Below are 26,928 nucleotides of genomic sequence, written 5' to 3'. Positions count from 1 at the left end.
TCCTATAAAATCACATTCAGTAACCAGTCAGAAGAAGCTGATACAGTACACAGAAAGCAGTCCTGGGTTCTAGTTCCAGTACTGTCATTACTCTTAGTAAAGTAACCTCACTTCCCAGTGTGGTTTCTTCATCTGTTAAAATGCAGTAACTCTCACCCCATCTACCTGTACACATCAGATGATATGATATCTATAAATGCCCTCTGAAAAATACAAAGTACTATACAACTGCAAGATATTAGAATTGTGTATTAGTTGCTGCTGCTGCTAAGTCGCTTCAGTTGTGTCCGACTCTGTGCGACCCCATAGATGGCAGCCCACCAGGCTCCTGTCCCTGGGATTCTCCAGGCAAGAACACTGGAGTGGGTTGCCATTTCCTTCTCCAAAGCATGAAAGTGAAAAGTGAAAGTGAAGTCGCTCAGTCGTGTCTGACTCTTCATGACCCCATGGACTGCAGCCCACCAGGCTCCTCCATCCATGGGATTTTCCAGGCAAGAGTACTGGAGTGGATTGCTACTGTCTTCTCCAATATTAGTTGCTACATCATAACAATTCCAAAATCTACTACCTTAATTTCTTTATTTTACCAGTAAAGAAACAAAGGGTTATATAAATAAAATAGCTGCTGGAAAATTCAGAACTTTACTATTTATCATATTACATCTGTCAGAATAAAAAATTACTGACTTCCAAGGCTTCCAAAATATGGTTCAAGGAACAAAGTCTTTAAGTAGTATCATCATTAAGGCTTAAAAAACACAGTAATTATCACATATTTCAATCTGATGGTACAAGCATGCTATGTCTCTTATACAAGCATGCTACGTCTCTATGATGACATTCACTAATGCTTGTGTATCTATATATATATTAAAAAAACTTGACAAAAGAGACAGATACACAAGAGTAAACCTCAAAGAAGTCTGACAGACCACTTTCATAAACCTAAAGATATTAGTGCCTACGAATCAGACAAAATCAAAAGATGAGCAAACTAGGAAAATATCTGCTACTCACAAAAGATGAAGGACTCATTTCAAAGAGCTTTACCAATCAGCATGATAAACTACTAACCAATACGAAAATGGACAGAAGGCAATTTTCAAATGGTTAACAGATTAGGGAAAAATGCCAGCTCCCTGTAAGGAATACAGAACGAAGAATCATCTAATAAAAGCAGAGGGAGTAAAATGTTAACTGTCAAATCTAGGTGTGGGGTACATAGGTACTCACTGCAGTATTCTTTTAACTTTTCTGCATAATAATTGTCATAAAAAACTACTGGAAAAATGAGCATTGGTGAGTATGTGAAGAAACAGAATTTGTGTCCACTGTTATTCCTTTTGAAGAGCTATTAGAATCTAAAATCTACATTAACAGTTATATTCTCAGCAATTTTACTTCCAAGAACTTAACCTGACAAAAATACAAAGAAAACATGCACATAAAACATATGATGTAACAGTGATGTAACAGTGTAAATAACACGCATAAGGATGTTTTATGGTGTGATGTTTGTGAGAGCAAAAAAACTATTAATAATCCAAGTGTCCACCAAAGGAATGCCGGTTAAATGGATTGTGATATATCCATACAAAGGGATACTGTGTAGTCAGTTAAAAGAAGGAGGTAGACTTCTTGCCTTAAAATAGTAGATGATTTGTCACTTTCTCCTTCACGGAAGAGTAACCACCAAACAAGGAGAACAAGAAATACAGAAACACAAACTCCACTGTCAAAAACTAGGGGCCATGTTTAGCTTCAAAACAAAATCATGAGGAAAGCTAACTAAAAGAGATTAAAACAAAACAAACAACAATGAAAAAACAAGACACCAAGAATTCACCTGAGGCTGCACAGCCTCAGACCATGCTTCTGCAAACTAGAAAGTACATCCTGAGGAGCAAAATCAAGAGTCCTTTGTCTGGAACACAGTAAAAGGGGTACCGGGCTAGCAGCAGGGGTTCTATGGACCCAGTTTGGCCTCAGGGGAAGTAGGGGGATGGGGAGAAATAAAATTCAGAAAGATACCCCTTTTCAGTAGGTAAAAAGTGAAATAAGCTGGGTAGAAGAGAAAGAATTCATTGATTGTAAGTGGCCTTGTCGCTGTGGATTTTGCTGGTAGGACAGAAGAAGTAAAATAAATTATATAATTTTATGCTATAACAAACTTCACTGATTACCAGGAAGAAGCCCTGCTACTTTGGATCACAGTAACAATCATCCCCTCCCATCTCCTGCAAAGATAAGTGATAGTAACAATAAACATCAGCATATGAACTAAACAAAAATAAAAGAATAAAAAGAAGAGCACAGTACAACAATGAATCTGCCAAGGAACAAATGAGAACTGAGATCACAATTAACTAATAAAAGAAAATCTTAATACTGCATCCTACCACAAAATAAAAATCTCAAGGAATATACAGGAAGATAAAAAGGTTGTTTCATGAGCCAGCAGAACTCAACAAAGAACTAGAACATAAAAGTTTCATCAGAAGCAATACAAAGAATAAACACTGATTATCCTGTGAAAAAAATAAACAAATGGCTAAATAATAAGAATTAGAGATCAGACACGACTGAGCGACTTCACTTTCACTTTTCACTTTCATGCATTGGAGAAGGAAATGGCAACCCACTCCAGTGTTCTTGCCTGGAGAATCCCAGGGACAGGGGAGCCTGGTGGGCTGCCGTCTATGGGGTCGCACAGAGTCAGACATGACTGAAGCGACTTAGCAGCAGCAGCAGCAGCAGAGAGGAAACAATACATATGGAAACAGATAAAGGAAATGCAATATGTTCCACTTGAAGATAACCATAACGGAAGAGAAAAATTTCCAGAAACAATTCTCAAAATTTTTCCAAAGTGAAAGACATAGTCACAGACTGTAAAGGTACACTATGTTTCAGGAAAAGATTAACAGAACTGTCAATACTGGGATATATTCCAATAAAATTATAACATCAAAGTTACAGAAGCATTCCTTTGGGTACAAGGAAAAATCACGTACAAAAGGAAAAAAAGTGGGCCAGTATCAGATCTCTCCTCAGCACAAGAAATGCTGATCAAAAAATTTTATATTCTGTCAAATTACTGTTAAAATTATAAGGCAGCAGAAAAAACCCAAACTTGCAAAGAAATAAGAATTCAGAGAACATAGTTTCCATGAGCCTTTCTTGAAAAAACTTCCAAAAATCAAAATTTGTCCAATTGTAAAACAAATGGAAAAATTACAGTCAAGGGACCTCGCAGCCAGTGGAAACTGACTCCATTTTACTAGGTCTAGAGCTAATACAAACATTGTATCTATGGATACAGAACAGAATGTGAATATTATAACTCCTGAATATGTAGAATTCAAAGTACCAAAAGCTGGGATGAAAATGGGAGCAAAGATGGAAATACATAAACATACTGATAATCAAAGTATTATAATTTAAAGCTGAAAATTCAAGTTATAGAGATACAGATACATCCAGAGACAGAGCAATGACAAAATATGAAAAAAAAAAAACCAAAATACCCCAAAAACCCAGAAATAGAAGATACCTCATTTTAAAGTCATTAAAAAGATTAAAGCAGTTCTATTAATTTCTTATGGAGCTTCCCAGGTAGCACAGTGGTAAAGAATCCACCTGCCAACGCAAGAAATGCAAGAGACCATGGGTTCGATCCCTGGGTCAGAAAGATCCCTGAAGTAGGATATGGCAACTCGCTCCAGCATTCTTGCCTAGAAAATTTCACGGACAGAGGAGCCTAGTGGGCTACACTCCACGGGATCACAGAGTCAGACATGACTTAGTGCACACGTGTGCACACACACACACACACATATCAATGTCTTATATGGACAGAGTCTTAAGATATAATGATGAGTGCAATGTGGTGGTGGTGGTTTAATCACTAAGTCATGTCTGACTCTATGGACTGTGTAGCCTGCCAGGTTCTTCTGTCCATGGGATTTCCTGGGCAAGAATACTGGAGTGGATTGCCATTTCCTTCTCCAGGGGATCTGCCTGATCCAAGGACTGAACCTGAGTCTCCTGCTTAGCAGGTGGATTCTTTATCACTGAGCCACCTGGGAAGCCCAATATTTAAAAAAAAGAAAAAAGTTCTAGCAATATGGTTATATGTATGAAGATACTTTAGAATGAAAAGTTCTTTGGAAAAAAAAAATTTTGGTGCTAGCTTTAAACTAGAGAACACATGTTAATCTCTTTCATTCCAATTCATACACTCACCAGTATAAATAGAGGCTTCTCTAGCAGCCACAGGCATATTGGATGTATTGGCTACCAATGCTGTTCTCTTCATAATTGACTCTACCTTACCATCGACTTCCATCGTGAGCTAGAGACAAACAATCTATTAGTGATTCCCCCAGTTTCGAAATAGAACTTTTTAGTTTCATTTTCACAACTTGTTTATATTTAATCCCTCTTATAATCCGTGTTCCCAAAGAAGTATTTCCCATCATTCCAACCTCTTCCCTCTATCCCACTGTGCTGTAAAGAAAACAGCTAGTATTTCCATTTCATAAAAAAGTCCATTATTTTATGGAAATAGGAATATTATTATTACAGTAACCTAGTAGACCATTCAAAGTCTATGTGACCTTTACACCAATCGATATTTTGCCTATTTTATCTTTCTCCCAATAACTGAAAATCACCAGACCACAAAAAGAAACTTTCAAGAATTTTGACTGAAAAATTCAAAGTCCCTTCCTTTGGTATACAAATTGAATCATAAATATAATTAGAAAATTCCTTAAAAGATCTTTGATGAATAAGAGCATTGCTCCAGATCCAAAACAAAGCTTTATTAATTGCCAATGAAAGTTGATTAGTGGTATTTTCTCTAGACCAGTATTGGAAGCTTTATAGATACAGACCTCTGGGAAGTCCCTGAGGACTTCAGACATCTCGTTTCCTCTCTCACCACATCCTACGTAGATGATCACATCACTGTTGGAATACTTGGATAGAGACTGTGATATCACTGTCTTCCCACAGCCAAAGGCCCCAGGGATTGCAGTAGTTCCTCCCTGTACACATCTACACAAAGCAAACAAGTAAGGATTACTTGACTTGCTAATATACACCAATAAACAAAGTAGGTTAGAGACACAGCGGGTATCCTGGTAATTCAATAGTAAACAATCCCACAGACAGAGGAGCCTGGCAGGCTACGATCTCTGGGGTCACAAAGAGTCAGACACAATTTAAATGACTGAACAACAACAACAAAAGTGACACAGAAATACAAGTTAAAGAAAGCACTTTAAAATATTGTCATCTGTATCTGTACATACACTTACAAAGACTGAGGTACTGACAGAGATATAACAACTGTTCCCCTATTTGCGCCTAAAGTAGGATATGTTTTTTTACAATAATTAATCATCTGTAATAGCTGGAAAGTGAAAGTATGTTTCAAAAGGTACCTGGAGAAGAGGACTATGAAAATAAGATAAATAAAATAGTACTAAAGATACTCTGAATGCTTAAATAAATCAGTTTATGAAAGGACAATATAAGAATTAAAGCTAAAAGAAAAATACAAACACTTTTGAAAGTTGTCTTCTGAGGTAAAAAATAAGACCTAAGAATTTCCAATCTTGTTATAGAGGTTAATAAACAAGACTTTTGTTAAGGTGTTAAGGCAATGTACCTACTCAATAACTACCTATGAAGTCCTTCCAAGGCAGTACAAACTATGCTTGGAGACACTAAAGAGACAGCAGTGAAGAAGACAGGCACGTTTCTATATTCACAGAGCTCTCATTCCAGTAGGTAAACTGGTGACTCTGGTGGAGTCAGCTGGTGATTACAAACAATTTAGCAACCACTTTCAAACCTTCCCTAAAAAGTGGGAGTGGAGAGGGACATACTCTTAAGAGCAGAGGAGAGTGAATGTCACAAGTATGTGTGTATGTGAGAGAGTTTGTGGGTCAGGTAGGAGGGTCTGGACAGAAGAAATGAGACATAATGCTAAGGGAAATTCCTTTGTAATAGTGTATTTCATCATAAAATTCACACAAACACTGCATCCTTAATAAGGATAACAGACTTTTCTCATATGAAACTGCTGCTACTGCTGCTAAGTCACTTCAGTCGTGTCCGACTCTGTATGACCCCATAGACAGCAGCCCACCAGGCTCCGCCGTCCCTGGGACTCTCCAGGCAAGAACACTGGAGTGGGTTCCCATTTCCTTTTCCAAACCATAAAAGTGAAACATGAAAGTGAAGTCGCTCAGTCGTGTCCAACCCTTAGCAACCCCATGGACTGCAGCCCACCAGGCCCCTCTGTCCATGGGATTCTCCAGGCAAGAGTTCTGGAGTGGGGTGCCATTGCCTTCTCCACATATGAAACTAGTATGCATTAAAATGTTTTCCCATTGAAACCTTTCAGTGACTCTGATAAACTAGAAAGGCAAGTCCATTCATCCTATGGCTTTGCATACTTCTTTCAAATCATCTTTAAGCCAGGGCGGGAAGGCAGGGCTGGGTGTGTCCCATGTTAGAAGTTCAACAATTCAATGTGAAAAGTGCTACCACAGAGCCCATTCAAGGTTTGTGGGAGTACACAGAAGGGGTACAAAGTCTGACACCGGACTGGAGTGGGGTTAGGAAAGTCTTTCTGAAAGAAGCTAAGATCTGAAAGGAAATAGAAATCAGCCATATGTAGGGAAATAACATGCCATGCAGAAGGAACAGCATAACCAAAAGTCCAGGAGCAAGAGGGAGCCCTGCTTGAGGATTTAAAAGCCCATCAGGAAGCCTGGAGCATGGTCTGTAAGGAAGCAGCTGGACAGCAAGTAGCTGAGACAATACTAGAAGGTAAGCAGGAGCCAGGTCACAGGTGGCTTTGTATGGGGTTAAGGATTGTATGTTTGTCTTGAGAGCAATAAAGAGCACTTCAAGCAAAACAGTGCAGGATCACATATGTGTTTTAGTTGGATCACTATCTAATATGGACAACCACTCAGAAAGAAGGCAAAACTGAAGATGTGAAGTGTGATTAAATGTTATTATTGCAGGAATTAGGGTAAGATCCTTAATTACAGTCATGGAGTAGGGATGAAAGATGCAGATAAAAAATATTTAGGGAACAGAATAACAGCACTAGTTCATTAATGAGATGTGGGAGAGTAAAAACAATCCTTGAGACAAGTCACAGATTTTAGAAGAGGGATTCACTGGATGTACAATAATGACATTTGCTGAAGAGGCAGCAAAGTTTCAAGAAAAGGAGTGGTGATTAAGATGAGAAATCAACATATATAGATGAACATTTAAGTCTTGAAAGTGGATGAAGTCATTCAGAGGGTAAGATGTGTAATGAGGAAAGAAAAGAGAAAAACTCTTAAGACATAGCAAAATTAAGGCGAAGGAACCTGCAATGGAGAATAAGCAATAGCTTCCTGTAGAAGAAGGTAAACGGAAAAGCAAAGGAAGTGGATGTTCAAGGAGGAAGGAGTAGAAAGCAATATCCATATCAAATGTTGTAGGAATTAATAAAATACTAACTTATTTATTGAGTTATCAATATGGGAGTGACTGACAATGTTAGTGAGACTAGATTCACTGAGGAGTGGAACCATGGCCATAGCGGTACAGTGAATTAAAGTGGGAAAAGTGGAGACAACTTTTTTCAAGAAGTTTGGCTGTGAAGATAAGGAGAAAAGTAGTGGAGGGCAGAAAGAGAAGGGTAGAAAGCAGATCTCTTTTCATCACATGGGAGAAGAAAGGAAGGTCACCTAATGGAAGGTGTCTGAGGAGACATGAGGTGGGGTAAACACCAGAAAAAGGAAGAGGAACAAAGAATAAATGGGAACACGTGTTAACTGACATAATCCCAAATCTGATGGCCCCTCAGTTCTTTGTGAAGGATCTGAGATGACCATTTGGTGAGAATAAAGGAGAAAGAAGATCTGAAGATCTGAGGCAGGTGGAGAGGTTTGAAATAAGTCACTGAGGAGAGCAGAAGAATGACAATTAGGGAAATGCAGAAGGATTATACCACAGTGCTGAGATACCAACTTGCACTTATTTTTCTCAGCAGCCTGAGTGTAGATTTGGGAGAAGGAGATAGCCAGACTGATTCATAGTTGGTATTTTACCAGGTGGGTATGACAGAAGACAGAAGACAAAGAAACAAGAAAATGTAATATACTGACAAATAGTCATAGAAGTGATAGACTATTAAATTTAAACTGGATTCTAAAGGATATAGAAACAGGAGGTACTGATTAAATAAGAAGAGTCCAAGTACTGAAGATCTTATGAGAGAGTAATAGAACACAGATTAAGTTTAAAAGTAAGCAAGCTGAAGGGAGACATACAGGGGTTGGTGATCAGAAGTTAAAAGAGTTAATATCACTGCTTCAGTTTTTTCTGCAAATTAAAAGATGAAGTGATTTGTTAAAAGTAAAGGATAGTATGCTATGCTATGCTATGCTAAGTCGCTTCAGTCGTGTCCGACTGTGCGACCCCATAGACGGCAGCCCACCAGGCTCCGCCATCCCTGGGATTCTCCAGGCAAGAATACTGGAGTGGGTTGCCATTTCCTTCTTCAATGCATGAAAGAGAAAAGTGAACATAATGCTATGCTATGCTAAGTCGCTTCAGTTGTGTCTGACTCTTAGCGACCCCATGGATAGTATGGTTATGCCTAAAACTTAAAGAGAAAGGTTTTTAGGCAATTGAAGGAAATGGCAAAGAGCAGACTATAAAGTTAAGAAAGATTGCTGGATATAGCACAGAGAACCCAGGTGATTTTAGAAATCATCAATGTATAGTCACATCAATCTACTAATTATAGGATAACAAGAAAATTTCAGAAAGTTTTAGAAATAATGCTTTCCTTTTGCAACTGTGAAAAAATAAATTCTCTTCAATGGTCTGACTCTCTAACTAAGCACTGGCAAAAACATAAAACATATTTCTCTAGATAAAACCTATTATAGGATTAGCACATAAAACCTTATCTATAAAGAAGTGAAACAGTAAGCACATATAAAAATCTGAGGGAAAACTACAGGACACAGCTCAAACTCACGGAAAAAGGGCATCAAGGACTCTCTGGCCAGTCAACAGAGGATGATTAGCTGGCAACTTCTCAGTGACAGGCCGAACCTGACGTACAGGCCATACTTGGACCATGCTGAACTTTTCCTTTATGCCTTCAAATTCAAGCTCCAACACGACATCCTATAAAAATACAGTGGGATTTTCAGAATACTATGAACATTTCTTCCTCTAAAGAAAAAGTAATGCCAGACTTCTCCTAGGGGGGATTAGAGAGGTGGTATGTGGAAGTAGGGAGGGAGATTTACATCTTTTATTATAAATATATACCGTTCTGATTTTTTTTTAAAACTAGGTACACTTATTACTATTTTAATGATTAAAAAAAAAGTTTAGAAATTTTGGGGAAAGAAGTATTTCAAGTAATAGAGAAACAGTTAAATAAATTACATGAATATACACAGGAAAAATTCCTGAAGGATACAAAAGATATTCCTTGAACTGAAGGAGGGAAGAAATGAAAACTTTCATAATTTATTTTCCATTCTTTGTTTTTTTACTTTATTATAATCCTCTTGCACTGCTTTAATGAAAAATATTAATCTAATTAAGAATCCTAAAATATTTAATAAAGTTAAATATTTTAAATTATTTACAAAAGCAAAAAGATAATGAGTAACTTTTAACATCTGTAAATAGTGAGATGGTTTTAACTATTCACAAACGATCTCAAGGTCCAAAGACCTACAGAAATTTGTAACCTTGTTGATACATGAATCTGAATTGTCCACTTTAGGACTGTTCTTTAATGTGTGGGTGAGTGATTCTCTAAGCTAGTGAGTAAGGACAGCTGAATGCCCAGAACCCCAATCTTAATTCTTTTGTTCTCTATTATGCCATAGAGCACAGATTTTATTCGTGTGAGATGATGAGAAAATTGTTATCATCATATCTTATTGGGAAAAAGTTAAATACTACAATGACCTTCCCAATAAAGATTCTTCAAACCCACAAAGATTATCATGTATATACTGTATTTGATATGATGTGATTATCAATAAGAGCAAAGGACTAAGTTTTAAATGGTTCACTGAGAGTAAGAACTTACAATCCATTCTATGATTCATTATGTGAATAGAGACTGAAAATTAAGATCAAAGTCTCTTCTATGCCTAAAGAATCAGGGGTTTGGGAACTTCCCTGGCAGTCTAGTGGTTAAGACTCCATGTTTCCACTGCAGGGAGCACGGGTTTCATCTCTGGTCAGGGAACTATGCTCCCCCATACCCCATGGTATGACCAAAATAAAAAAAGAGAAAAGAATCAGGGGTTTAAATAATGTAGCATAAGTTAAGAAGGTAAGAAAATACTGTACTAGGTGTTTCTCTTCAAAAAGAAACAATATATTTTGCCTTTTGTATTCCTAAACTCAAGTTTTAAAGGAAAATATCTTAAATTATGAAAGTAACTTAAAACTTACATATTAAATATGAATTCTATAACTATTGAGAGTTCTACAGCTGGATAACTATATCAGTGGGGCCACTCATGCGAGTTAAAGTTTATATGATACTTACAGAGGTATCATAATTTCCAGGCGGAGCAATGTAGGTGACAGTTCCTCTGTTTCGTGGAGGCAACATGATTTTGTGTTTGATGAGAGAGTTCTCATTGACAATTCCATAAATATCTCCACCAGTGATGTGACTACCAACCTAGAGAACAAACATACTTGTTGCTTAATACTCAAAAAAATGTCAAGCCATTTAATGTTCAATAAACATCAAGGAAACGCCCCTTGCCATTATTTAACTCATTTGCCTCACTTATCAGTATAATGTATTTGTTCTATAATCCTTCTTGTGGAGCTTAAAAAAAAAACAAGTAAACTATGCTTCTGTGGTCCACTTTTATTTTGACGAAGAGTACAAAATAGTTCACTAAACACTGTTTTCACATTCTTTCATCAACTTTAGAAATTTTGATTACAAAGACATACCCGTAGGTTTTTGCAAGGTGTGAAATCCCATTTGACATCTCTGCTAAGAGCAGACACATTTACTCCTCTGGGAATGTAAATACTTTGAGTCTGACTGCTGATATCCGACAAAGGTCTTTGAATACCATCAAAAATGGCTCCCATAATGCCTGGACCAAGCTCAACTGAGAGGGGTTTACCAGTGCGAAGTACAGGGTCTCCAACAGACACACCAGCTGAGAACGGTGGTTGAGGAAAACTCACTATGAAATACCGGAGATAATATAAAATAAAGAAGTACCACAGCTTAACAGGAAATGACATATAAGAAGCTAAACCTGAGATTTTCAAACTTATAGTCCACAGCATCATGAGTGTTTCGGTAACTTTTTCATAGTGATCTACAACAAAAGATATATTTAATAATTCCATCTACTAAATAATCATGCTCAAATATTTTAATAAGTTTATGTGTCTAACAAGTGAGTAGCACTTTGAAAGAAAAAGACACATAAATTGAAACAAAAAGACAAAAAAATTGAAAGAAAAAAGAACATTTTAACTTCATTTTAAAATAATATCAATTCTTGCAAAGGGGATTTATGTGCCTGTTGGGTAGTCTATAATTTCCAAACCTAGGAGTCAGACTGAATACCCAATCCATACCCAATCCACATCATATGACACCTGGTTTTTAGCTTAGCAATTGCCAAAAACTCGGCTTCACAAAGATATGACATCATCGACAAGAATACAGTGCAGTCAGATAATGAAACTGTTTATTATCTCAAGCTACTAGTTCTCATGGTGTCTGAGAAGATGTCGAATATTCTTGTGTTTACTGCAAATCCTTAAAACATCCCGGGGCACCACATGAGTTTGCTGCAGCTGCCCAGAGTGCCTTGGGCACAGTTTGGGACCCACAGGCTAAAAATAGATTCAAAAGCCTCTCTATAATACATTGCTTCAACTATATTGATGAAGAGTATCAGTTCCTTAAAAAGGATATTAGAATTAGAAAAAAAACTTAAACTCTTAAGACTGAGAAACAACCAAAAAAATTTTAAGACTTAACAATCATTAACAGATTTATTAATAAGTGATGGTATATTCATATGCTGGAATTCTATGTAGCTGTAAAAAAGGACAGGTACTTTTATGAATGAAAGATCTTCAAAATATACTTTAATTTCCAACATTTGTTTATAAAAATATTTCAAGCCTACAGCAAAGTTGAAAGAATATTACAGTGATCTACCATACACACTGCATCTTATTTATCACATATCTATCCATCTTCCACAATACATATATTTTTAAGTGAATAAAAGGTGTAGAACAGTACTTATACTATCTTCTGGGGAAAAAAAGGAAATAAAAATACCCATTTATAATGGTCTATATAAAAAACTAGGATACATAGTAAGTGGGACTAACAAACTGGTTGCATGAATGCATGTCTGTTTTGAAACCTGGCCAAATACAGGATGACAAAAGTGGAGCAGGTTCTCACTAAACACGCATTCATTTGTTTACTTTAAATCTTTAAACCATGTGAAAGACTAAATTAAAGATAAATCTAATAGAAAAAAATCCTTTTGATTAGTGATGATTTCATAGCTATGAAGACTTTTAATTTTATTAAAAATTTCAGGTGATTTTGTTTAGAATTAGCACTCCAATACTGACATAGAGAGAAGAGGTCCTGTAAGCATATATTTCTGCACGGCAAAAAAGCTGTACCAAATAAAACTTAATTAGGTAGTCAGAGAAGTAATGCTTAAGAATAACAGCACTGAAATATTAACAGCAATGCAAGTTCAGGAGATAATACTGATTTCTCAAAATAAGAGCACTAATTCCTAGTCCTTTCAATAAATGTCTGTCTATCAGCTTTCTTCAAAACACCAGCATTCCATGTTTCTGATACCACTAGTGGTGCTTTTACCTTGGCCAAAAATCTTTAAATTCTGACTTGTAGAAAATGGCCAGAAATTGAAGTAAAAAGGATACAAGTTTCTTCATACACCTGGATGGTAGCCATGTCGCCCTCTAATCGGATAATCTCTCCAACCAACTCGCTGTGGCCCACTCTCACCAGCTCGTACATGGCTGCGCCTGCCATGTCACAGGCGGTAACCACTGGAAGGAGCAGATGCGTGTTTTAATGACTCAAGACTCTGAACAGTTCCACAGAATTAAAATACCCACTAAGTTTGTTAATACACTTCTCTCACATATTTATAGGAAACATAAAACACCTCCTATGGGACACACAGTCTCTCAAAAAGTACATTAAAAAAAAATTATACTTGATTTAAAACACTGTGTTCGTTTCACGTATATAACACGATTCAGATATATACATATATTTTTTCAGATTATTTTCTATAGATTATTATAATACATTGAGTATAATTCCATGTGCTGTACAGTAAGTCACTGTTGCTTATCTGTTTTATGTACAGTAGTTTGCATTTGTTAATCCCATACTCCTGATTTGTCCCTCCCTCCCTCTCCCCATTGATGACCATAAATTTGTTTTCTATGAGTGTCTGTTTCTACTTCATATACAGATTTATTTGTATTATTTTTTAGATTCTACATATAAGGGATATCACACAATATTTATCTTTGTCTGGTTTCCTTCTAACATTCTCTAGGTTCACCCATGTTGCTGCAAAGGGCAATATTTCATTCTTTATATAGCTGAATAACATTCCATTGTGTATATATACCACATCCTCTTAAGTTGATCATCTGCTGATGGACACTTAGGTTGCTTCTGGTTTTTGGCTGCTATAAATAGTTATGCTATGAACACTGGGGTGCATGTATCTTTTTAAATTACAGTTTTCCTCTTTTCTGGATATATAGTCATGAATGAGACTGCTGAATCATATGTAGCTCTATTTTTTATTTTTAAGGAAACGTGTACTGTTTTCCATAGTAGTTACACCAATTTACATTCCCATCAACAGTGTAGGAGGGTTCTCTTTTCTCCACACCCTCTTCAGCATTTATAATTTGCAGACTTTTTGACGGCAGCCATTCTGACTGCTGTGAGAAGATACCTCACTGTGGTTTTGATTTGCATTTCTCTAATAATTAGTGATACTGAACATCTTTTCATGTACCTGTTGGCCATCTGTATGTCTTCTTTGGTAAGATGTCTATTTAGGTCTTCTGCCCATTTTTCTGATTGGATTGTTTTGGTTTTTCTATATTAAGTTACATTAGCTGTTTGTGTATTTTGTATATTAACCCTCTGATAGTCACATCACTACAAATATTTTCTTCCATTTCTTTTTGTTTTGTTAATCAAAAAGACACATTTTTTAGCATATGCATAGATGGGATAAACAGAATAAAATTTTGTTAGGCTTTAGGCTAAGATTACTTGTTTACATGATACACATGAATACTATTTTCATTTTGAAGTTCTATATGACAAATATACATTGAACTCTTAACTAGTAGCACTTAGGCAAGTTTTCATCAGTCTAGGTTGCTGTAATACAAGGAATGGTGGGTATTGGAAAAATAATAATAAAAGACTAAAACTAACAATCATCAGCATGCTCTGTTTTCACGATTCTTTTGAGAAATATCACATAAAACAACTTTAGTTTCTAACACTTTATACCAGTGGTTCTTGAAACTCTTCTTGGACAGATCTACCTAGAAAAACTCTCATTTGCATTTGGGCTTCCCAGGTGGTGCAGTGGTAAAAGTATCCGCCTGCAATGCAGAAAAAGATGCAAGAGATGCGGGTTTGATCCCTGGGTCAGGAAGAGCCCTTGGAGTAGGTTGGCAACACACTCCAGTATTTTGCCTGGAGAATCCCATGGACAGAGGAGCCTGGCAAGCTATAGTTCATGGGGTCACAAAGAGTCAGACATGAGTGAGCAGAACAACAAATAGGATATTTATAATCAGTCATGACCGCTGGGTGAAAGCCTCATTAAGAATTCTTATTTCTTATAAATACTATATTAGATTTTGCACTTATTATTTTGGATCATGTTGCCCAGCAAGCAAAAGTTACTTTTCTGGCAGAAGGGTAAGTTTGGATGTTTTCAGGTATGTATAGGAATAAGTCTATGGTGGTTTTTTTTTTGAAACTGTATTATTATTTTATTAAGGAATCCATTTTTATGACTGTCACGAAGCCAGATAGAGTTAACAGTGACGAGTAACAATACCCTACTCTGAACTTTCTAGTTACAACCAATGTCATCTCCCTAGAACCTCAACTTTTCTATCTCTGCCTCTCCCTACCAGACTCCTAAGGTCTCAATTCCTGCCCTCCTATTCCTGGAAGATGCCAATGCTAACTGTATAAGAGGTCTTTTCAGGAGAAGACGACTTTTGTCTTCCCAGAAGACAAAGCCTCTACTTTGCTCTATGAGGCAGATAGCAATCCCAAACCACCACAGACAGGTTGGGACCTGCGCAGGCCTCAACAGAGTAAGTCTATTTCAATATTTAGCCTTCAGATACAATTAATTAGAACTATGAATTAGGTAATATTCAAGTAGAAACTATTAGGGAATTAATATTTAACTTACATTAGAACAATGGAAATTTATTTCTTTTATCAATATTTACCTCTGTATCTATAAGAATAATTAAGAAGCATAGAAATGTGGGCTAAGTCACTCCAGTTATGTCTGACTCTGTGACCCCATGGACTGTAACCCACCAGGCCCCTCTGCCCATGGGATTCTCTAGGCAAGAATACTGGAGTGGGTTGTCATGCCCTCCTCCAGGGGATCTTCCCGACCCAAGGATCTAACCCACATCTCTTATGTCTCCTTCATCGGCAGGCACGTTCTTTACCACTAGTGCCACCTGGGAGGCCCACACTGAAACACCACAGGTAACTAAAGTGTTGACAAATTTCAGAAAAACGTTTTCACCTAAACTCTTTTGAGAGTGTTCTTTGCCTTTTCCCTAAAAGTTTCTATGTACAGTCTGTCTTCCTTAAAGGCCTTATGATCATCAAGGTGAAAAATTGTTTCTCTGAATGGTGAAGAGATTGAAAATAGTGAAATATATTATTTGCTAAAAATTCAAGCTTAAACACCAAGTTCTAAGCAGTAGAAGCTTACTAGGGAGAAATAAGCTGCCCAGTGACTGATAATCTTCACTTGTATTAACACCCAAAAGCACTATCACCTCTATTGTGATTAGAACATCAAAAAGACTACAACATGAGGTTTATAAAAAGACAAGGAAAAGTGAATTTTCATGGCACTAAAGATTACAAATCAATGAGTAGTTTTACCAACAGAAACTGAATCACATTTTGCAGTGGAAATGTGGAATAACAAACTTAATACTAGGAGGAGATTTATTTATTACTTAAAATGCAGTACTCCAAGCTGTGGGCAAAACAAACATAAACTGCTTTCCATTCTCATTATCATGTCATAAGACTATTTTGCTACAGGTAGCTAGTTACGTGATATCTGAATCATCACTCAGAAGGATTTATACATGCAAAGAGCCATGGTTGATATTTCCGAGAAATGTTCTAAAAGCCATTACTAAAATTTAAATCACATTAACAGACATCTGCTGCTGCTGCTGCTAAGTCGCTTCAGTCGTGTCCGACTCTGTGCAACCCCATAGACGGCAGCCCACCAGGCTCCTCCGTCCCTGGGATTCTCCAGGCAAGAACACTGGAGTGGGTTGCCATTTCCTTCTCCATTGCATGAAAGTGAAAAGTGAAAAGTGAAAGTGAAGTCGCTCAGTCGTGTTCGACTCTTAGCGACCCCATTGACTGCAGCCTACCAGGCTTCTCCATCCATGGGATTTTCCAGGCAAGAGCACTGGAGTGGGTGCCATTGCCTTCTCCCTAATAGACATTTAGGTATCACAAAATAAAACCTATAAACTTTATAGCTTTTTAACTTCAGATTTAACAACAAAAAAAATTTAAGACATGTAACACTATCTATACATTTACATAATTATTATCAAATTTAGATAATAAATGTTATAGTAACTCTTATGATTGAAGTATTGCCTCAGTCTTACAACAGGTATGAAATCTTCTAAAGACAGAATTTACATAGGTGAAGAGAAACTTGTGTATTTCTGCCTAAAACATCTTGAAAAGATATTAACTGATATTAGGGATTTTTACTATTATGATTATTATGTATTACTCACCAGGTCCTGAGACCCCATGCACATAACCAAACGTGCTTTCTTTATCTTCATCACGTATTTTGGGAAGCTTGGAGAAATCCATCATGTTAATTTACCTATTATAAAAAATTAAGTTATAATTAGAAACTTTAAAGCAAAAGAACCAATATAGGTAGTGAACTCTGGTGTATAGTTGAGTTATTACCACTTCTTCAAAGTAAAATAGAATATAAAATTCTTAAGATTTGGTTAAAATTACCTCATTCTCGGATAGTCTACAGTTATTAAAACTGTAGTTTTATATAGTCTATAGTTATTAAAACTCAGAATTGTATCCCTACACAAGGTATTCCATAGAAAATATCCCTTGGATTGTAACAAGGAATGTGATGTCTTTCCAATGGCTTTTCTAGCCCTGCAACATCTTGCCCTGCCATTTAGCTCTCTGACTTCCCCAACTACTCTTTACCTTTATCATGCTGCATAAACATGGAACTTTGTTATTACGCAAAACACATACACATTCTGCCTCAGGGTCTTTGTACACACTACTCCCCTTGTCTGGAGTACTCTTCACCTGGATGTCAGCTCCTATACCTCCTTCAGGTCTTCACTCAAATATCCCGCACTCTGAGAGGCTTTTTTGCCTATCTGCCCATCTATTTAAAATTGAAACATACCTCCCTCCTTCCCTACTTTATTTTTTACCATCTAACAAATTATATCTTATGTTTAAAAAAAAAATGTTTAAACATATAATCTATCTTTAAAATGTTTCTGTGATCATCCCTACCTCCCCCACCCCCCACCTTTAGCAGAATACACAACAGTTTCGGAAATTTAGTTCAACTTATTTAGTTTAAGATGCACAACCTGAAAGACCCAAACAATGTACTGAGTCCAAATAGAAAACTAGTTACAGATCCCAAAGCAGAAAGTTTCCTTGTAACTGCTGGTCTAACTTATTATAGACAATTTAATAAAGGAAATAAAATACATGCACAGATAAAAAGCTAAATAATGTCTCCTAACAACCTTAAAGAAAAGGTCACAGATCAATATATAATAAAGTACCAAATAATATACATTTATTTACTAAAAGTTCAAAGATTAGCAAAGGAAAAGGAGGCTTGCAAAGGCATACCAGGTGGAGAAATAACAAGAACAAAAGAAGGGAAATAAAAATTTCAGGAGAGTTAATAGACCAGCCTGACTGCAATAAAAAACTGCACTGCAACAGTGAGAAATAAGGATTCAAAGGTAGAGATTAATTTGTGGGTCTAGAGATGAATGCCTAGTGGACTGTATTCTACAAACAATAGGAAACAACCAAAGATTGTTATGAGAAGAATGATGTTTAATCAATCTAACGTTAAGAGGAGAGGGGAAGCAGGCATGGTGAGAAGCTGAAAAGCTCTGGAAATAGTATGGGTTGCATCTATGCGTTACCAGAGCTGTCACCAGACCCTTGCTCAAAACCAACTAACCCCTCCCTTGAACAGGAACTAACATATCTTTAATCACAGGGTCTGGACACAAAGGAAGCTATAGGGAGAGAAAAACAAAAAACTGGATATCAAAAAACTGAAATCAAGATGGTGATGAATCTGATCTCCAAAAGACCCTGAATCTCTTTCTACAGTGATTTTTTTTACTACATTGGTGTACAAAATGACACTCCTACCTGCAGCCATGAAGGGAAGTCACCGACCAAAAGCCAGAAAGGTGGTGGTGTCTGTTTCCAGGAAAACCTTGCCTTTTTCCCAGAAAACTAATGCATATACTTCCCCATCATTAGTCTTACTCCTCTCCCTATTATTTTTATTCCTTAAAAGCAAATCCCTCTTGCCATTAAGGGGACAATTTGCCTACTGAACTAAGTTCCCACTTCTCCATTCTCTGGCCACTGAAAAAAGATTGTGTTGCTTCCGTTCCGCTTTGGTTTCATTTTTTGGCTGCCAGAACATGAAAGGGGGAAAAAAAAACCTTCCCCATGGAGGCAGGGGGCCTCGGGGGGCTACAGCATGAGCAGGGTACATACAACTTAATTTGGTAACAAATGGACTCAATTCATTAACTGTTTACCAAGCTCTTACCAAGGAAAAGGTACTGTGTTAAACTTAGGGAATAAAGATTGTGAATAAAAGGAGATTTCACTAGCTTTAAACAACTGTACCATAAAGCAAGACTACTTAAGTGTTCAAATGACAATACACAGGGAGCAGAGGAGAAACTGATTCAGTTGTGGGAAAAGTGTAAACCAATGGGGATGAGTTGGAGGAACCAGTAATTGGAAAGTAAGCTTCAAGGCTGAGTTGAGTCCAGAAAGAAAGAATACAGAATGAGAGGAAAATCAAACCCTGAGCCTCGGGGATTCATTCAGGCAGGGTAGACTAATGTTTTCCAGTCTTTCTGGAGCCACCGAAGGATCACTACAGAATGCTACATTTCTTGAACATGATCCGTAATCCATTAACCAAGATGGCTTTCCTGGTAGCTCAGCTGGTAAAGAATTCGCCTGCAATGCAGACCTGGGTTCGATCCCTGGGTTGGGAAGATCCCCTGGAGAAGGGAATGGCTATCCACTCCAGTATTCTGGCCCAGAGAATTCTATGGACCGTATAGTCCACAGGGACGCAAAGTGTCAGACATGACTGAGTAATTTCCACATTCAACTAAGATGGACCAAAGCAGACATTACTTTGCCGACAAAGGTTCGTCTAGTCAAAGTTACTGGTTTTTCTAGTAGTCATGTATGGATGTGAGAGTTGGACCATAGAGAAGGCTGAGCACCGAAGAATTGATGCTTTTGAACTGTGGTGTTGGGGAAGACTCTTGAGAGTCCCTTGGACAGCAAGGAGATCAACAGTCAATCCTAAAGGAAATCAATCCTGAATATTCATTGGAAGGACTGATGCTGAAGCTGAAACTCCAATACTTTGGCCACCTGATGCAAAGAACTGGAAGAGACCCTGATGCTGGGAAAGACTGAAGGCAGGAGGAGAAGAGGATGACAGATGGCTAGATGGCTGGATGGTATCACCAACTCAATGGACATGAGTTTGAGCAAGCTCCGGGAGATGGTGAAGCCTGCCGTGTTGCAGTCCATGGGGCTGCAAACAGTCAGACATGACAGAGCAAATGAACAAGAACAACCAAGGTGTCAAGCAATTTGGGAGGGGAGTGTAACAGTAAAGTCATTAACAGTGGAATTCTGGTTTGATACTCTTGGTGCTTTCAGAAAGGGGATGGTGGACAGAGCTAACAGGGAAGAATTAAAGAGTGATTAAAGAAACAAGCAAGAATAAAAACAAAGATCAAAACCACATGGCAATAAAGGAGACCTTCCAAGTGAGAAGGATATGAGCAAAGGGGCAAGATAAGTACCAATACCTTAAAGACAATAAAAGATGGTGATAGATAAGAGACTATCATCACTTTGGTCATTTATTGGCAAAGATGAAGTTAGTGCATAAGTATTGGAAATCATGAAAAAATATTTATTATAGTCACATATGTCAGCATAAAAGAATCAAGGATTTTGGATTCTATAGGAAAATTATATTGGGGGAAGGGAAGTTGAGGGAGGAAGTAAAGAAAAGGGGAAACTGGTTTGTTAGGATTTTCCAGCCTCCTAAAGATACAGAAGGGATTGTTGAGTAAGGAGGAATGGGACTGCAAAAGCCTACAATTAAATTTTAAAAGACGGAAGTTTTTCTAGAAACTACTTAGATAACAGAAAAACAAAGTTTAAAGATAAGCATTTATTTGGGAGATGGGTTAGGCAAAGGCTTTGAAGTAGTGAACAAGCAAAGGAAGTCAAATTTTAATCTACAGAAAATCAAAGATTTTCAAAGTCAGAAGAGAAATTTATAACAATACAGTCTAACTTCTTCCTCAAATATGGTTATTTCCTATGATACATGGTCATCTGCCTTTTAAAGTGGAAATAGCATGAAATACTGAGTCACACTTAGGAAAGATCCTAATTCTACCAGTGACACACGGCAGGAGATCTTGGACAAATCAGAATCTCTTTGTATCTTCCCTTGACGTATCCTCTACCCTGGGCTTATGACTAAATTACAGTTTTGTAAAAAATGTTCCTTGTGAGACGTAAAATGCTTACAAAACTCTCATCAATAATACCTATTATTTAAACAGGGTTTCAATTTTTAAAACACTATTCTATTTTTAAAAATCTTCTCTAAGAGAGTTGCTTTGTATCCAACCTAAATCTATTAACACTTTCTCATAACTTGTACCCTCTGGCCCTGTTTCTTCCAACTACTGTAGCCACACACAGTATACTCCCTCTCCTAGGAAATTCTCTTTAGTGTCTTCAACTGTCCCTGAAAGGACAGCCTTTTTCAGCTCTTTCTCCCCTGAGGCTATACCCTCTTCTCAGGTATTTTACAATGTCAATTTTTCTTTTAAAATGGAACAAATAAAACTAAAAGTTATATTCTAAATGTCATATGAGTAACTCTTCAACAGTACCACTTTATCTATTCTGGCTGCTTCTTTTTATTGAGAAACAAAGACCAAGGCTTTGAGTCAGACAAATTGAGTTTGAAGTTAAAAACTGTGGCCTCAAGTAAATCAAATTCTTTCAACCTTTTGAGACTCATTTGTAAAATCTGCTGGGATTGTTGTGAAGCACCAAACAGTAAGCATAACAGAAAATACTGATGACTACTAACTTTATTCTGTTAGTGTAAGTTAATATTGCCTAATTGAACCGTGAACTTCCAGATGTTTAAGCTGATTTCAGAAAAGGCACAGGAACCACAGATCAAATTGCCAACATCTGCTGGATCATGAAAAAGCAAGAGAGTTTCAGAAAAACACCTATTTCTGCTCTACTGACTATGCCAAAGCCTTTGACTGTGTGGATCACAATAAACTGTGGAAAATTCTGAAAGAGATGGGAATATCAGACCACCTGACCTCCTCTTGAGAAACCTGTATGTAGGTCAGGAAGCAACAGTTAGAACTGGACATGGAACAACAGACTAGTTCCAAATAGGAAAAGGATTTCGTCAAGGCTGTATACTGTCACCCGGCTTATTTAATTTATATTCAGAGTACATCATGAGAAACACTGGGCTGGAGGAAGCACAAGCTGGAATCAAGATTGCCAGGAGAAGTATCAATAACCTTAGATATGCAGATGACATCACCCTTATGGCAGAAAGTGAAGAACTAAAGAGCCTCTTGATGAAAGTGAAAGAGGAGAGTGAAAAAGTTAGCTTAAAGCTCAACATTCAGAAAACTAAGATCATGGCATCTGGTCCCATCACTTCATGGCAAATAGATAGGAAACAGTGGAAACAGTGGCTGACTTTATTTTTCTGGGCTCCAAAATCACAGCAGATGGTGATTGCAGCCATGAAATTAAAACACGCTTACTCCTTAGAAGGAAAGTTATGACCAACCTAGACAGAATATTAAAAAGCAGACACTACTTTGCCAACAGAGGTACGTCTAGTCAAGGCTATGGTTTTTCCTATAGTCATGTATGGATGTGAGAGTTGGACTATAAAGAAAGCTGAGCGCCAAAGAACTGACGCTTTTGAACTGTGGTGTTGGAGAAGACTCTTGAGAGTCCTGTGGACTGCAAGGAGATCCAACCAGTCCATTCTGAAGGAGATCAGCCCTGGGTGTTAATTGGAAGATCTGATGTTGAAGCTGAAACTCCAATACTTTGGGCCACCTGATGCGAAGAGCTGACTCATTTGAAAAGACCCTGATGCTGGGAAAGATTGAGGGCAGGAGGAGAAGGGGATGACAGAGGATGAGATGGTTGGATGGCATCACCAACTCGATGGACATGGGTTTGGGTAGACTCCAGGAGTTGGTGATGGACAGGGAGGCCTGGCGTGCTGCAGTTCATGGGGTCACAGAGTCAGACACGACTGAGCGACTGAACTGAACTGAATTTTTAAAAAGAAGCTAACATTCTTATCTTCTTATTATTTGAACCAAATCTAGCCAAGTGGCTAGTTTTTTCCCTTAGTTATTATGTGTTTTACCATACCTTTATTTTCTAAAACTAAACAGATTTTAATAATAGAAGCAGAAGATATTAAGAAGAAATGGCAAGAATACACAGAAGAACTGTACAAAAAAGATCTTCACAACCAAGATAATCATGATGGTGTGATCACTCACCTAGAGCCAGACATCCTGGAATGTGAAGTCAAGTGGGGCTTAGAAAGCATCACTACGAACAAAGCTAGTGGAGGTGATGGAATTCCAGTTGAGCTATTTCAACTCCTGAAAGATGATGCTGTGAAAGTGCTGCACTCAATATGCCAGCAAATTTGGAAAACTCAGCAGTGGCCACAGGACTGGAAAAGGTCAGTTTTCATTCCAATCCCAAAGAAAGGCAATGCCAAAGAATGCTCAAACTACCGCACAATTGCACTCATCTCACACATTGGTAAAGTAATGCTCAAAATTCTCCAAGCCAGGCTTCAGAAATATGTGCACCGCGTGAACTTCCTGATGTTCAAGCTGGTTTTAGAAAAGGCAGAGGAACCAGAGATCAAATTGCCAACATCCGCTGGATCATGGAAAAAGCAAGAGACTTCCAGAAAAGCATCTGTTTCTGCTTATTGACTATGCCAAAGCCTTTGACTGTGTGGATCACAATAAACTGTGGAAAATTCTTCAAGAGATGGGAATACCAGACCACCTGATCTACCTCTTCAGAAATTTGTATGCAGGTCAGGAAGCAACAGTTAGAACTGGACATGGAACAACAGACTGGTTCCAAATAGGAAAAGGATTTCGTCAAGGCTGTATATTGTCACCCTGTTTATTTAACTTCTATGCAGAGTACATCATGAGAAACGCTGGACTGGAAGAAACACAAGCTGGAATCAAGATTGCCGGGAGAAATATCAATAACCTCAGATATGCAGATGACATCACCCTTATGGCAAAAAGTGAAGAGGAACTAAAAAGCCTCTTGATGAAAGTGAAAGTGGAGAGTGAAAAAGTTGGCTTAAAGCTCAACATTCAGAAAACGAAGATCATGGCATCTGGTCTCATCACTTCATGGGAAATAGATGGGGAAACAGTGGAAACAGTGTCAGACTTTATTTTTCTGGGCTCCAAAATCACTACAAATGGTGACTGCAGCCATGAAATTAAAAGACGCTTACTCCTTGGAAGGAAAGTTATGACCAACCTAGATAGCATATTGAAAAGCAGAGACATTACCTTGCCAACAAAGGTTCGTCTAGTCAAGGCTATGGTTTTTCCTGTGGTCATGTATGGATGTGAGAGTTGGACTGTGAAGAAGGCTGAGCACTTAAGAATTGATGCTTTTGAATTGTGGTGTTGGAGAAGACTCTGGAGAGTCCCTTGGACTGCAAGGAGATCCAACGAGTCCATCCTAAAGGAGATCAGCTCTGGGATTTCTTTGGAAGGAATGATGCTAAAGCTGAAACTCCAGTACTTTAGCCACCTCATGCGAAGAGTTGACTCATTGGAAAAGACTCTGATGCTGGGAGGGATTGGGGGCAAGAGGAGAAAGGGACGACAGAGGATGAGATGGCTGGATGGCATCACCGACTCGATGGACGTGAGTCTGAGTGAACTCCGGGAGTTGGTGATGGACAGGGAGGCCTGGTGTGCTGCGATTCATGGGGTCACAAAGAGTTGGACATGACTGAGTGACTGATCTGATCTGATATGCCAAGTGCAGATTATAGATTGAAAATACAATGGAGTAAGACACAATCTCTTCCCCAAGGAGTTTCTAGCCTGGTGGGATAAAAGCAAACGTAGTTATATTAAGTTGACAAAGGTACTCTCATAGGAGCAATGCAGAGTGATTTAGAAGTGTATAAAGCAGAGGATCTAACCTAAACTTGGGCAGGACAAGAGTGACTTAGAGGATAATAAACTGAAACTTGAAAGATGATTAAGGAGACATTAGAGCATACAGTAGACCTTTCTTACAGATGCTTCAAATCTCCTAGGGGTCACGAAGGTGTTCTGAAATGTTTATGAGGCAATAATGGTATCTGTTCTGATTTTTAAAATATAGATATTTACAACTTTTCCCTTTAAACAATGAGAGCCTCGAAATGTATGAGCAATAATTTGTGGAAATCAAATGAGTCTGTTCATGATTCAGCTGCCTTGTGGATTTATTACTCAGCTGGATAATTCTAGCCACCATAGGAAACTAATGATTCTCTAGTTTTCAACTTTAGTTTTAAGCATATGTTGTTTAATTTATGCCAAAGACAGCAGGCATTAAGAACACTGACATCAAACTAATAAGAAAATCAAGTCTTAGGTGATAATTCAATGTATTTTCTTAGGTACACTTTTTACCAGATCCACAAATTTGCATTCATCTGATTAATATTATATCAAATCAAGATGATCCTATTTTTAAACAAATCAGTGTTTACAACAGCCAAGATATGGAAGCAACCTAAGTGCCCATTAATAGATGAATGGGTGAAGAAGGCAGCGTACGCATAAATAATTGAACATTGTTGTTTTTCAGTTGTTAAGTCCTGTCTGACTCTTGGGGCTCCATGGACTGTAGCCTGCTAGGCTACTCTGTCCATGGGATTACCCTAGCAAGAATACTGGAGTGGGCTGCCATATCCTTTTCCAAGGGATGAACCTGCATCTCCTGCACTGGCAGGCGGATTCTCTACCACTGAGCTCCCTGGGAAGCCCTACCACTTTCCTCAGCCGTAAGAAAGAAGAAAATCTTGCCACTGAGCCTAGAGGATATTATTCTTAATGAAATAAGTCAGATGGAAAAAATACCAATACTGTCTGAGTTCTCAAATGTGTAATCTTAAAAACAAAGCAAATGAAGAAAGATTAATAAGACACATGTAGAGTCACAGATACAGACAGATGGCTGCCAGAGGAAAGATGGGTGGGAGAACGAAAGAAATGTGAGATAAGAGGTATAAACTTCCAGTTGCAAAATAAATGAGTCACAGGGATGAAATGTACAGTGTGGGGAATACACTCAATAAGTATAAAACTAGAAGGAAAAAAAGTCAGTGTTAAGAGGACAAAAATATGACAGTTGCCAAGTAATTTAGCTTTCTGTACACCATTGTGCAACGTGCAGAGAAGTGGTTACAAACATATTCCAAAACCAGCTCTTAACCAGCAAACAGTGAAAGGTGGAATTGTGAGCACAGGCAGCCTGACTCCCTGACTCCAAAGCCTATGCTCTTTAAGTACTGCATTCAGCCTCCTAAACTAACTAGGCTGATTTCTATTATAAACATCTAAACAATCCTATGTGGTACAGAGGACAACAGTCTCTCTCAAGACATATGTTTTATCATATTAGGGACAGAACTGCAAAATCCAGATTCTACTTCAAGGAAGGACAAGGGAGTGGAAAGCCAACAGCTGGCAGCCCTTCAGGATCAGATTCAAGGAGCTGCCTTGCCCACATCGACACCCTTCACAGAGCGACCTGAGCTGGGTGACCGAGGAAAGTGGAGGTATATATATGAAGACCCCATCCTGTCAGTCCAATGTGGGATACTGTCACAAGCAATAAATGCTCTGTCCAGATCATGCCACCTGGTTGGCTGAGGCTCTGCAGAGCTTACCTCGCACTTCTGCCAAATTCTACTCCTGCCCCCTTCCTCTCACTGTGTGTTGATCCCTAAGAAACACCTTATACACTAGACTTCCTTCTAGACATCTGATTTAAGAGAACCCAAATATTTAAACAATGAGTAAGCTGAA

The 26,928-nt window shown here is 37.9% G+C and overlaps 1 protein-coding gene across 2 annotated transcripts in view; it reads right to left on the bottom strand.

Annotated features, from left to right (window-relative positions):
- Positions 1 to 26,928, bottom strand: part of ATP6V1A (ATPase H+ transporting V1 subunit A) — a 62,923-nt gene that overhangs the window by 13,874 nt on the left and 22,121 nt on the right. For both annotated transcript variants that reach the window (XM_055568207.1, XM_055568208.1), the window contains 7 exons: positions 17,194 to 17,288; positions 13,027 to 13,155; positions 11,035 to 11,249; positions 10,613 to 10,750; positions 9,068 to 9,219; positions 4,899 to 5,061; positions 4,246 to 4,354 (listed from right to left, as the gene is read on the bottom strand). In XM_055568207.1, the coding sequence (XP_055424182.1) occupies positions 4,246 to 4,354; positions 4,899 to 5,061; positions 9,068 to 9,219; positions 10,613 to 10,750; positions 11,035 to 11,249; positions 13,027 to 13,155; positions 17,194 to 17,278 (991 nt within the window). In that variant the 5' untranslated portion in view covers positions 17,279 to 17,288. The remainder of the gene's footprint in view (positions 1 to 4,245; positions 4,355 to 4,898; positions 5,062 to 9,067; positions 9,220 to 10,612; positions 10,751 to 11,034; positions 11,250 to 13,026; positions 13,156 to 17,193; positions 17,289 to 26,928) is intronic.

Source organism: Bubalus kerabau, chromosome 2, assembly GCF_029407905.1.
Source record: "Bubalus kerabau isolate K-KA32 ecotype Philippines breed swamp buffalo chromosome 2, PCC_UOA_SB_1v2, whole genome shotgun sequence".
In the NCBI taxonomy this organism is placed as follows: domain Eukaryota; kingdom Metazoa; phylum Chordata; class Mammalia; order Artiodactyla; family Bovidae; genus Bubalus; species Bubalus kerabau.
This window is presented reverse-complemented; position numbering and strand designations above follow the sequence as displayed.